At 45.6% G+C, this 12138-nt stretch overlaps 1 protein-coding gene across 8 annotated transcripts in view; it reads right to left on the reverse strand.

The window, feature by feature from the left end:
- Positions 1 to 12138, reverse strand: part of tnrc18 (trinucleotide repeat containing 18) — a 186757-nt gene that overhangs the window by 76838 nt on the left and 97781 nt on the right. For all 8 annotated transcript variants that reach the window (XM_060840845.1, XM_060840849.1, XM_060840848.1 and 5 more), the window contains 4 exons: positions 10587 to 10677; positions 5320 to 5525; positions 3418 to 3564; positions 1928 to 2106 (listed from right to left, as the gene is read on the reverse strand). In XM_060840845.1, coding sequence (XP_060696828.1) covers positions 1928 to 2106; positions 3418 to 3564; positions 5320 to 5525; positions 10587 to 10677 — 623 coding nt within the window. The remainder of the gene's footprint in view (positions 1 to 1927; positions 2107 to 3417; positions 3565 to 5319; positions 5526 to 10586; positions 10678 to 12138) is intronic.

Below are 12138 nucleotides of genomic sequence, written 5' to 3' on the forward strand. Positions count from 1 at the left end.
TCCAAAATTATTAATAACGAAAGCTGCACCAATATATGTTAACTATATCCTAATGATCCTTTGGCGCTGTTAATTTTGCAGCGACAATTATGGAGGAGTGCTGAAAGCAAGGCTGAGGAGGATGACATAAAGACGTGTGCACAGCCGCTGGAGGTGGCAGCGTTAGCTCACTCAACAGGGAGCACGTTCACCTCACAAACTGAAAGTCAGGGGTACACTTTGTAACCCAGGGACTTCAGTACAAATTCCGGTGTGAAACTGAGGGAGTGTTTCCGCAACATTACTCCAGGGACAACCCGGATGTCTTGCTGTTATCATTCAGTATTGATCGTTCAATTCAAACAGCTGAAGTGATTATTATCACATTCCTGTTTGGGAGACTCTGTTGGGCTTGAATTATCTCATACCTTTCCAACACCACAAAAACACTTCAAAAAATGAGTTATAAAGTGTTTGAAACATCCGGAAGCTGTGAAATATGAAGCACATGCATTCGTTTAATAAACCTTTGGTGTTAGTGCAGCAATTTTGTCGACATAGATGAATTTTCAATCAGGAAGGGAATCGAGGGTGAATGTGAAAAGGCAGGAAAATGGGTTTGAGGATCGTCAGATCAGCCGTGATCTCACTGAATGACAGAACAGTCTCAGTGGGCTGAATGGCCAACTTCTGCACCCCTGTCTTATTCCCTTCAGAATTTCGGATGCTGTGTGCAACGATTCCAAACTCAAGTCAGGGCCTGAATTTCACAAATATGAGTGGATGGATCGACCAGAAGATAAACCAGTTTTCCCACAAGCCCCCTCCATCACTGTTGCCCTCTTTCACCTTGTGCTGGTCTTGATGCCTCACTTTCATAAAGCAATGAACCGAGGAGGGCCTGCCATCATAAATCCAACAACTTTCCCATTCCCATTCCTTCGCCAAATAATGGCATTGGTCTGTGCCAGCTGCTTCTGCCACCTTCCTGACAGGCAACCAGCAGAAACCCTGCAGGGCTAACACAGCCCAGGCTACAACCAAGTAGAAATAATGGCCAGGAATGGGTTCTTCTGGTAGCATGCTGGCTACTATATCGGTGGCTCAGTCTGAATTTCAACAAGAACAACGTACAGTTTAAAGCATCTTTCACGCTCTTCACCAGTATTTGGCACTGAGGGTGATGACCAAGAAGGTAGACAGAGATGTGGAGAGGTTTAGAGTTTGGGGGGGCGCAGGGACTGCCTGCCTTGGGTCACTCTTACAACTCCTGGAGCTGAAAACAGCTACTTAAATCAGCTCACAGATTGACCAGCTGACTTCCCAGCTCTGCTAACCTTGTTCGTTATTAGGGAGGGAACTCTGAATCCGACAACCTCCCTGATTTCTCATCATTTCGATGTGGACTGAGAGTCATGTGACCTATGTGTGGGCTGTGTGTGCGTGTGCGCTTGTGCCTCTGTATATATCTGTGTGCCTGTGTATTATCTGTCTATCTTTGTGCATTTGTGTATGCACTCGTGTTTATGGGTATGTCTACCTGTATGTGTGTTTGTATATACGTGTGTAAATATTTGTCTATATGTATGTCTGTGTGTGTGTGTCTGTGCGTGTATGTCTGTCTATAAGTGTGTGTGTATACATATATATATGTGTGTGTGTGTATAGATTTGTCTGTATGTGCGTGTGAGTATCTGTTTATATGTGTGCATGTCTGTGTGTACATATTTTTATCTGTCTGTATGTATGTCTGTGTGTGCGTGTGTTTGTGTGTCTGTGTGTATGCCTGTGCTTGTGTGTGCACGCGCGTTTAGGACACAGGTAACAGCGATAAATGCTCAGATGCTCCTGCAATTGAAGAAACTGTGAACCACCAGGGCTCAGTGGCTGAGTGAGTCAGTGAAGGAGTGAGGAAGTGGAGGGGTTCGAGGTTACTGAGTGAACTCACCACGAGCTGTACATTACGTTGGATCTCCATGGCGTGGGCTGCCTGTTGCTGCAGCATGTAGAGCTCATGCTGCCGCAGGAGTTGTTGCTGAGACAGTAACTGGAGTTGGTGAGCGTGTTGCAGGGAGCTCCCTGTCGGCGGGTACATCGAAGGCCACAGTGGCCGCTCCATTAACTCTGCTGCAGAAATACACACAGCCATCACCATCAGCAGCAGAACTAAACACTGTACACACTCTGTACACAGAGACAGCTTCTTCAATGAAAGATAGTCATGTTATTGTGTGTGGGGGGGGGGGGGGGGGGGGGGGGGGGGAGAAGCGCACACGGTTTATATTTTCAAAGGCATAGAGCGGAGGGGAGCAATTAAATACTCAAACATCCAGCAGAGTGCTGGCGTACTCTGCTCCCAGACTCAGGACCAGACATCAGCCCGACATCTCACTTATACATTTTCTAGTTCAGAACACAGTGCCTACAGAGTCCTGTGGGAAAAGCCCCGATCCCACAGGCACATCAGAACGCTCCAGGCCTCAATGCTGAGCCAAGCTGTGGTCTCTCTGGGATTCCGACCAACCTGGCCAGCTACAGGATTTTCCTGTTCGCTTTTGTTCTGAATCTCCAAACCCAGCCACGCCATTTCAAACCAAAATCAGAAACCTCGGGAGAAACTTGGGCAGGTCTTGCAGGGTCTGATGGGGGAAAAGCAGAGACAACATTCCCAGAGTCCCCTTCTTCACAATGCTGAACACAGTTCTGAAGAAGGATCACCCGACTCGAACCGTTAACCCTGCTTTCTCTCCACAGGTGCTGCCAGACCTGCTGAGTTTCTCCAGCAATTCTGCTGAGTTTCTCCAGCAATTTTATATTATTGTCTCAAAATTTCCAGCATTTGCAGTTCTTTGTTATGTTTTAGGACCGACTCAATCCCAAAGATACCATTCTAACAGTCAGTCCCCATTCCCCTCCCAAGCTGGATAGTGGCTAGTTGGCCTATTGAAAACGGAGATAGACAAAGCCCCCACCCCCCACAGTGTTGACAGATCACTTGAAGCTCTTACATAGGTACAGGGATTGCCATGTGGATTCATCATCACCATCCTCCACTGAATAGCACTCTCACTGCTTGGCTCTCTCCAAGCCAACAGATGTGATCACTGAACTAATGTGCATCCTTAACCTTGGCCTTCAGATAGCACAGTCCAACAGCTACATTCCAATACTCCGTGCTTCCCTAGCAACTGCAGCAAGGCCGTCTGCTTCCTGCTTAGAGCTAGATTTGTACCTTCCTACCCTAGCTGCCCATTTCAGATGCTGCATACCCATCTGAGTCCTGCAGTAAGTCGTCACAGTCTGAACTGGCCAATATCAACAGTTGCTGCATCAATCAGCCATCACTTCAGATTATTTCTGACCTTGCTCAACAACAGGGAGCTAGAGCATTGTAGGTTGATATGCACACACTGTCTGGCCCTTTCCCTTCTCACATACCAAAGTGTGGTAAATGTTCTGTCGGGATCACCACCAGCTGGCCAGACTGCGGATCTCTTGCAAACTGGTACGTTGAGGGGATTGAGCCGGGAATACTGGGGTGAAAGCCAGGAGGCATTCCTTGGTGTAAAGATGGATGAGTCAGACCTGCAGGAAGCAAAAGAACAGCACGGCTGTGAAGATGGTCTGAAATAATCTTATCTCATTCCATTTACTAAAGTGTCACTAATGATGAAGTAATGCTTATTAAAGTGCAATCAAATGGAATAACAGTGAGAAAGACAACGCTCCGGTTCATTGAGCTGAAAACAGGCTCAACAGGAATGAGGCCAGGAATCAGTGTGAGATAGGATTGGCTGGGGAAGGTAGGATTGGCTGGGGAGGGTGTCACATATTCGCATTGGAGTTGTACACAGCTATTCTTACCAATGAACATCAACAAGTTCAGTTCAACTGACAGTGGAAAACTATCCCCCTACAAAAGGTGATGTTTTTACGGCCATTAGACCGAACAGCTCAGGTGTGGTAAGTTTAAATTCCTTCATTCATGGGATGCGGCTGTCAATGTGGGCTTGTGGCTGAGCCAGTATTTCTAATCCATCCCTCCTTACCTTTATTGGTCTGTGGTTTTACCTGGCACAGCTTTATGTGGGGGAACATGCCAGCTTTAACCATCAGATCCAGCCGGATGGATATTTGCTAATTAACCGGCTTGGGAACGTTAGTAAACACCTTTGGAGCAGGATGGACACGAACCTAGACCTCGTGGCTCAGAGGTAAGGACATTATCACATCAGATAATTGTCATTTTCAGCAAACTGAGCCCAAAACAGCACATAGCCATGGGACTTGAACCCTGGACCCTCAGCTTAGAAGTCTGAATTACTACTGACTGAGCTACTCAGGCTCCAAGGATCTAGACTGTTAGCTCCAGCAGTGCCCAGACCACGAATCAATCACATGTGAGTGAGTGAGGGAAGTCAAGAAGCATCACCATAGTGACTGAGAGTTAAAGCTTCTGCTTGATGTCTCACTGGCAACATCTGGAGAGTTTGAGTTTCAGTCATTTTAGGTCTGTACATATATATGGGACTCTTGTGCAGCAGTGGTAGTGTCCCTGCTCTGATCCAGGAGGCTCAGGTTCAAATCCTACCTGCTCAGAATTGTGTAGTGGCTTCTCTGAACAGGTTGGTTGGAATGTTTGGGTGAGGGGTGGTCGGTGTGTATGCTTGTGCGATTGTTCTACTATCCGCTTTTTTCATATTCAAGTGCCGTTTCCAACCTGCACATTCGTAGCAAGTTACTGATCGTGGATACAATATTTGGGAGGTCAATCTTAACTTTGTAGGATAACATAAAATGGGTGATTCTAGCCAGATCGTTTCCACTGAAAAGAAAGATGGGATATGGAGCTTCCAACTTGCTGTCCGCCATTTCACACAGTTCACACAGAGTGACTAAAGACAGAACAGACTGGAACCCTCTCGTCTACAAAGCAGCCTTTCACATTACAAAGGACTTCAAGGGAATAGGCATTGAGAAGGTGTTTCTGCTTGTAGGTGACTGACAATGAGGGGGTCATGAATATCTGATCACCACAAATATATCCTCTAACAAACGGAGGAGGAACATCTTTACCCAGGGAGTGACGGGAAAGTGAACATTGGACAATCTGAGGCACCTGTCAGAGACGCCTTCGATGAGAAGCAAACAAAGGACTGAAAGTGTTGTGGATAGGGTTAGATAATGAACGATGCCCTTGCAGAGTGTAAGTGCTGACACATGGACCAGTTGGGCTGAATGGCCTGCTCCTGTGCTGCACATCCTGGGTTAAGTCCTATTCCAATTTCTCAACCGGCAACAAAATTCATGAGACAGTTCCATTTCCACAGCTGTACTGACCGTACGGATGACCTGTCAGCCACATGGAGGGACTCCCAGTCCGAGGAAGCCACGGGTGAGATGCTAAGTGTGAGGTGGGGTCAGTAGACCAGCGACCAGCTCCAGCCAGAGCTGGCCCTCCCATAACCATCAGGTTCGAGTTCAGACTACCAGCGCTGCAGCCTGGAGGGTGTAACCGGGCAAAATCCGCCAACTCCTTACTCTCTCTGCGTTTGGAGAAGAAAATAGCCAATTTAGGATTAAACAGGTTGACTCAAAGAAACAAGCTGCTGCATTCTGTTAGAACACCTAGGTATGTGTAAAAGTCCCCGCAAAAACAAGATGCACAGAGATTGTAAAATGGCAATGTTTTGTATTCGTGGCTTTAATTACCGAGAGAGGCTGATAGCATAAATTTACAGCTGACAAGGCGATGAATGAGTTATGATCAAAAATCCCAGAGGAAATTTAGTGAAATCCATCCGTCGCAAAACAATTGTGACGTATTCTGCTTATAATCCTTGCGTTTTCATTTGGAAAATGCATATACATTTTACTGCTGAGGTGGTTTTCTGTAGCCAAGGGGAAAGAGAGGGAGCTGCTTATGGACATTAATGTCATCCAGGAGATCTGTGAACCTGTCATGGCTATTGCAAAGCTGACTGCGGGGCATGTCAGATATTAGTGCAACATTGACTTGTTGCTCTGGTATATATTAGAGGAATTTGAATACCTTTCATTCAAGCGCAACCAGAATAAAAGCTATAATTGAGTCATATCTCAAGGAGAATATTTTCTCAGTGGTCTGGGAGGAGAGGAAGGGAGATAGGCAAAGAACCTGAAGCACTGTATACTGCAACACATAGACTGGAATGGAAAGGTAAGACCTTCTGATTTTCTTTATCTATGTGAGGCTCTTTAAAGAAAACCATTGGCAGCTCAAGGAGGGGTGAGGCACCTTGCTTCCCCACTGTGTGTCCACTTGCCTCATTTAAAATGAAGACTAAAAACGCAAAAACTACATTTGGAGGCAGCAAGGCATGGCAGGGAAGCTCCCATAACCAAATACGCCCGAGTGCCTTCGCTGTTCAGTACAAGAAATAGCGGGAGAGTAAACAGGATGCCGAGGGACAGATTTCTAAAATGTCCTGACCTTTGCAGCAACCTGCACACTTATCTGGTTTAAAATGGAAACACTCAGGTTTCACAGGCCTGGCCGTGTTATCTTTTCAGTACATGCATCGAAGTTTTTTATTTTCAAAAGTATTGTAAGGGAGCTGGGAGAGTGGAATTAGAAAGCACTTTGTAGAACAAACATCTTTAGCTTTCATCTGCAACTTATCTGTGGGAGCAGAAAAGCATAAATCACTTAACAGTGTAACAGTTCTGCACCTCAGTGGAAAGCAGTGAATAGGCCCTGTCTCCCTGCACATACACACTCTGGGCTACACACTAACAAAAGGCAAACAAATAACTTCACAGGAGATCAGCCAATACCAGGGTCTTTAGTTAGTTGTTTCAGAAACCTTTCAACACAGACAAATGAAAAGAAGGCCATAAAAAGATATCTTCTTTTCAAAAAAAAAGATACTTTCCTCTCTAAAGGCAAATCCCCTGACATGCCCACTGCCATTGTTCTGTATTTCTAAGTGAAAGTTAAAAGCTTTTTTTTTCCATAAGATGGAACAGGCACAACTGAGTGAACCAGAGCTGCAGGATTCAGTTTCCATCAGCTACAAGGTCAAGTTTGGAATGTTATCAATTAACCAGCAGAATGGAGCACAGCCAGTTGCCAGTGCTGGCACCGTCTCTATCCCCCTTGACTTTAAGCTACACAGATGCATGCTGGGGAGGGGCAGCAAGCAGACACTAAATATCGGAAACAGAGATACACTGAAGTCACAGAGGGAGGAACAGAAAGACTCTTAAGTTGCACAGGGAAGTTAGAGGTGTATTGTTCGGGTAGGTTCCACAGCCACACCCCAAGCAGTCCTCCATTGGTGTACCTGATGCCTGAGCTTACTGATTGCAATTGGGAACACGTTTCTTGAGAGCTTGGTTGCTCTGATAGATGTGCAAACACAAACACACACACGCAGAGACACACCACACACGCGCGGACACACACACACATACACACAGAGACACACCACACACCCACAACCACACACACGCAGAGACACACTACACAGACTACCATACACATACCACACACACGCGCAGACACACACACACGCTGAGACACACACATACACATCACACACACACGCAGAAACACGTACACACCATACACCCACACACACGCAGAGACACACCCATACACACATGCAGAGATGCACACATACACACGCAGAGACACACACACACATGCACACACACATGCACAGGACACAAACACACATTCAATGAAATACACACAGATATATGTGTGGAGACTCATGCACATGTACAGAGATGCAAACAGAAAGGCACAGTCAGGGACAGATGCGCACACACACACATGCACAGACGCATGCACACAAACACACGTGCACATATGCATGTACACACAGACTCAGACACTATTAGGGAGCTGCCTTCTCTATTGCAAGGGATAGTGATTTCCACTTGAGCCAAATCCTGAAGTGGCACTGCCTGCAGTTGTGAACAATCTCCCAACAAACTCATGTGGTAGGAGAGTTTTCACTAGCATCGCAAAGCAGTCTCTCTCCAATTTGTCACTTCAAACGGAGTTGGCAAAATTTCCAAAATATAGAAGCAATTTTCACTTGTGTACTCAATGCCATGGAACGCAATTGCTGCTCATATTTAATATAAACATTCATCAGTCTTTGGTTCGAAAACTTCCAAATAAACAATTCCAATAATTGCACAGGGTGGGAAGTTGCTGACAGATTAATGGTCACTGTGGAGTGGATTCAATGTTTGAAACTTTTTTGAATGCTCGCCATAGTTCAATGTCACAGAGAGAGAGATAATCTGTATCCTATCAGCATTCCTCATTCATCCTATTCATACTCTCCAGCTGCTGGGCTGCAGCAGATAACATAATCCAACACGCCTGTTCTGACAAAGGCTTCTACAATGCATGGTGCCCAGTTGTGATTGCCCTGGCGTGCAACGTCATGAATTCACTGACAGCAGGAGATCACCATCAAGTGCCCATTCCCAAGCGGGCTCCAGCCAACCGTGCCATGACCCAAGACTGGGTGACAACACGTGACCAATTCAAAAACATTCATCATATGCAGGTTTACCCGTTTAAAGTGCCAGGTTTGGCCCAAGTTTGGACAGTAGTCTCACCTCTGATTGAGAAAGATTTGGGTTCAAGTCCCACCCCAGTAACCTGTGTACAAAATCCACGCTGACATTCCAGTGCAGTACTGACGGAGTGCTACTCTGCCTGTCTTGAAAGTGAGGCATTGAAACTGACATTTTCTCTGCCCCCTCAGAAAGATCTCAAGGATTCAAGGAAGAACTGTGTTCCCCAATCCAAATGTACTCCTCAACCAACATTAGGAACCAAAGGTTCCCTGATTATTATCACACCTGATCACTGTTGGTGAGAGCCCGATGGGAGCAAATTGGCTGTCATTTCTTCCTTTGTTACACCAATCGCTGCGCTTCAAATGTTACTTCATTGGAATGCCCTAAGGTTCGGAAAGATGCTATATAAATGCAAGTCCTTGCCTCATACGCTTAAATATTAAACTGGAAAGGAATCATTGGAACAGAAGGGCAGCAATAAAACTGAGCAATTCAGCACCAAACTATTGATCTGGCTATACTTATAAGCAAGCCCTACCTTTTTTATATTGGAAAATACTAGAGGATTCTGCAAGTTTTCATACCATATCATACAATGCTTTTAATAAAGGCAACTTAAAAGGGGAAGTTAATGTAAAAGGATATCTAAAAACATAAGTTCCAAACTGTAATTCAGCTGACAGACCGGGGGAGAAGAAATAACAACTACGCTAAGTCAGGATTAAATAAAGAAAATCCAATAAAGGAGCCCTTTGTGTTCCTGCAGCAGCTCTGCCATCTTGAACCAGTGCCAGCTTCAGATAGTGCAGCTGTATCCTTGCCATTCTGCTCAACTCCAGCCTGTCTCATGGACTGCGGCTGGTGCAGAGCAAGACATTGTTGTGTCTCCTCCCTGTCCCCGGAGTCTTTAAGGGAGCAGACTCCTGCAGGATGGACAACAGGCAGTAAAATAACCAAGGCGAAACATTCCCTCCAGGGAGCCAATGGGAAGTGTAATAAGAATAATCCCTCCAGTGTACATATCGTAGCTTTTTCAAACTGTTTGTCTTGGATCATTTAAACATAATAACACTTGTAGAACTTCGGGTAACAGAATTAATGAGAGCACTTTTCGTTTAGCACAACACTTTTCTAAGGCAGTGAAAGGGCCTGATTGTTACTTGAAAGGAAAAAAAGAACTTGTTACTTTAGACTGAGGTCATTATTGTGCTGGTCACTCTATAATCCCTACAAGACATTACATCAACTCAACCAATTTGTGACATTTACTTTTCCAAAGTCACTTCCTTTTATGTAAAGTGTGATGAGCTGATACTCCATGACATTAACTGGAGATGAACGAGAGACAGTGCTCACACTAATACAGCGTTCAAACACGGTGCTTCCCAATCAATGAGGCTTTTCTAAAGCAAACTCAATCTTCTGGACAGAAAGATCCCACAAGGGAAAGGAAGATAAATGATTTGGTGATGCTGGTCGAGAATGAACCCTTGGCCAGGGCACCTTCTGCTGCTCAGCAGGACCACCCAAGCAGACATTAAGCCCTGGGTTTAATGTCTCATCTGAAAAATAACCTCCCCCAACAGTGCATGGCTCCCTCAGCACAAGATTACTACTGGATTATGTGCCTAAGTCTTGATGAAGGGACTTTTCGCCATGAACGTCTGATTCAGGCTGACAGTAATACCACAGAACCGAGCAGAGTTGGAGGCTACATAATAGGGGCATTGTCAACTAAATGAGATGGGATATGTGTAATGGAGAGGTATCACATTTTAGATGAACTACATGCTATAAAAGAAGCTGTACTCTGTTCATGTCACAATATGAGCCAACAAATCCATGGGGAACATTATTCCCTTGAGAAGTTTGTGGTGAATCTTCTATTTGGCAATGGCCTGGTTCCCCCACCCCCCACCCCCCGACTCTGTTATGTCTATGCTGTACTCAAACATGTAGGGCCCCATTTCAAGGGAAAGTGCTGGCACTGGGAACGCCTGCCATGTTTCTGGCCAACTCACCTCAGCAGCTTCTCCTGCTCGCGGGCGATGAGACGCTCCTCGCGATGGCGGTGGCGATCATCACTTCGCTCTTCGTCGGTGCGCCCAGGTCCTGAAAGCAAGAACAGACGCCAAACATTGGACCTCAAAAGAATGCCATAATCTCAGTGATGTGCCACAGACGTTTTCAAACATCTTCCAAGAGTGTGGAAAAAAAACTTTCCTTCAATTAAATCGATGATAGGCATATTTATCCTCACACTAACCTCTTAGAGTCATAGAGTCACAGAGATGTACAGCATGGAAACAGACCCTTCAGTCCAACCCGTCCATGCCGACCAGATATCCCAACCCAATCTAGTCCCACCTGCCAGCACCCAGCCCATATCCCTCCAAACTCTTCCTATTCATATAGCCATCCAAATGCCTCTAAAGTTCAACCAAAATCACAGCTACCACAGAACACTCTTGATACATAATTCCTGTCAAAGGGCAATGCCAGTCCTGAACTGTGTGCCCAGTCCACCATGTGTAAAAGATGGCAGTGAAAATAAGCAGATTCCAGGTGAAGATCGAGTTACCCAACTGATCACCACCACATTACTGCTAAGTCTCAGTAACACACCAGAATACCATCAAAAACAAGCCCATCCAAGAATCTCTGATGTTTCCTCATTAAACCACTGTTAATTACGTAAATGTGAGGTGAAACATGTCCACAATATGTTAAAGGTCTTAAGCCACAATGCAGAATCCTGGAACATTACAACCCTGTAACAGGCTCAGTGTGAGCTACCTGCACTGTCCCATTCAATTCTTCACTCTCTCATACCTTTTAATATTTCTTTTTCAAGCTACAAACTGATTCCTTTTAAATCCCACAACCACAGAATGATTAGAGCACAAAACAGAGCTCATTCAGCCCCCATTGTGACCAGGCCAATTCACCACAAGGGCATGTGTTGGGGCAGCATAGTGGCTCAGAACTGCTGCCTCACAGTGGCAGGGACCCGGGTTCGATTCCAGCCTCGGGCGACTATCTGTGTGGAGTTTGCACATTCTCTCCGAGGCTGCGTAGGTATCCTCCAGGTGCTCCAGTTTCTTCTCATAGTCCAGAAATGTGCAGGTTAGGTCAATTGGTCATGCTAAATTGCCTAGAGCATCCAAGGATGTGTGGGTTAGAGGGTTTAGCTATGGAAAAGGCAGGGTTACAGAGATAGGATAGGGGGTGAGTCACTCTTCAGAGAGGACTTGTTGGGCCAAATGGCCTGTTTCCAGGGATTCAATGGATCATGATTTTAGCCCAACCTCATGCCTTTACCCCATTGTCCTGCAAATTTATTCTCTTCACACAATGATACAATTTGATTGAGAGAAGTTTTCCAACTGATGAGAAGTCTGGACAGTGTAGATAGGGAGAAACTGTTCCCATGGGTGGAAGGACAAAGAACTCGAGGACACAGATTTAAGGCAATTGGTTAAAAAAAAGCAACGTCAATGCACAGGGGAGCATTTTCACGTGTGCAGTGATTGGCAGCTGGAATGTACTGCATGACAGTGCGGTGGAAGCAAG

Source organism: Hemiscyllium ocellatum, chromosome 20 (assembly GCF_020745735.1).
Source record: "Hemiscyllium ocellatum isolate sHemOce1 chromosome 20, sHemOce1.pat.X.cur, whole genome shotgun sequence".
NCBI classification, from domain to species: Eukaryota; Metazoa; Chordata; class Chondrichthyes; order Orectolobiformes; family Hemiscylliidae; genus Hemiscyllium; species Hemiscyllium ocellatum.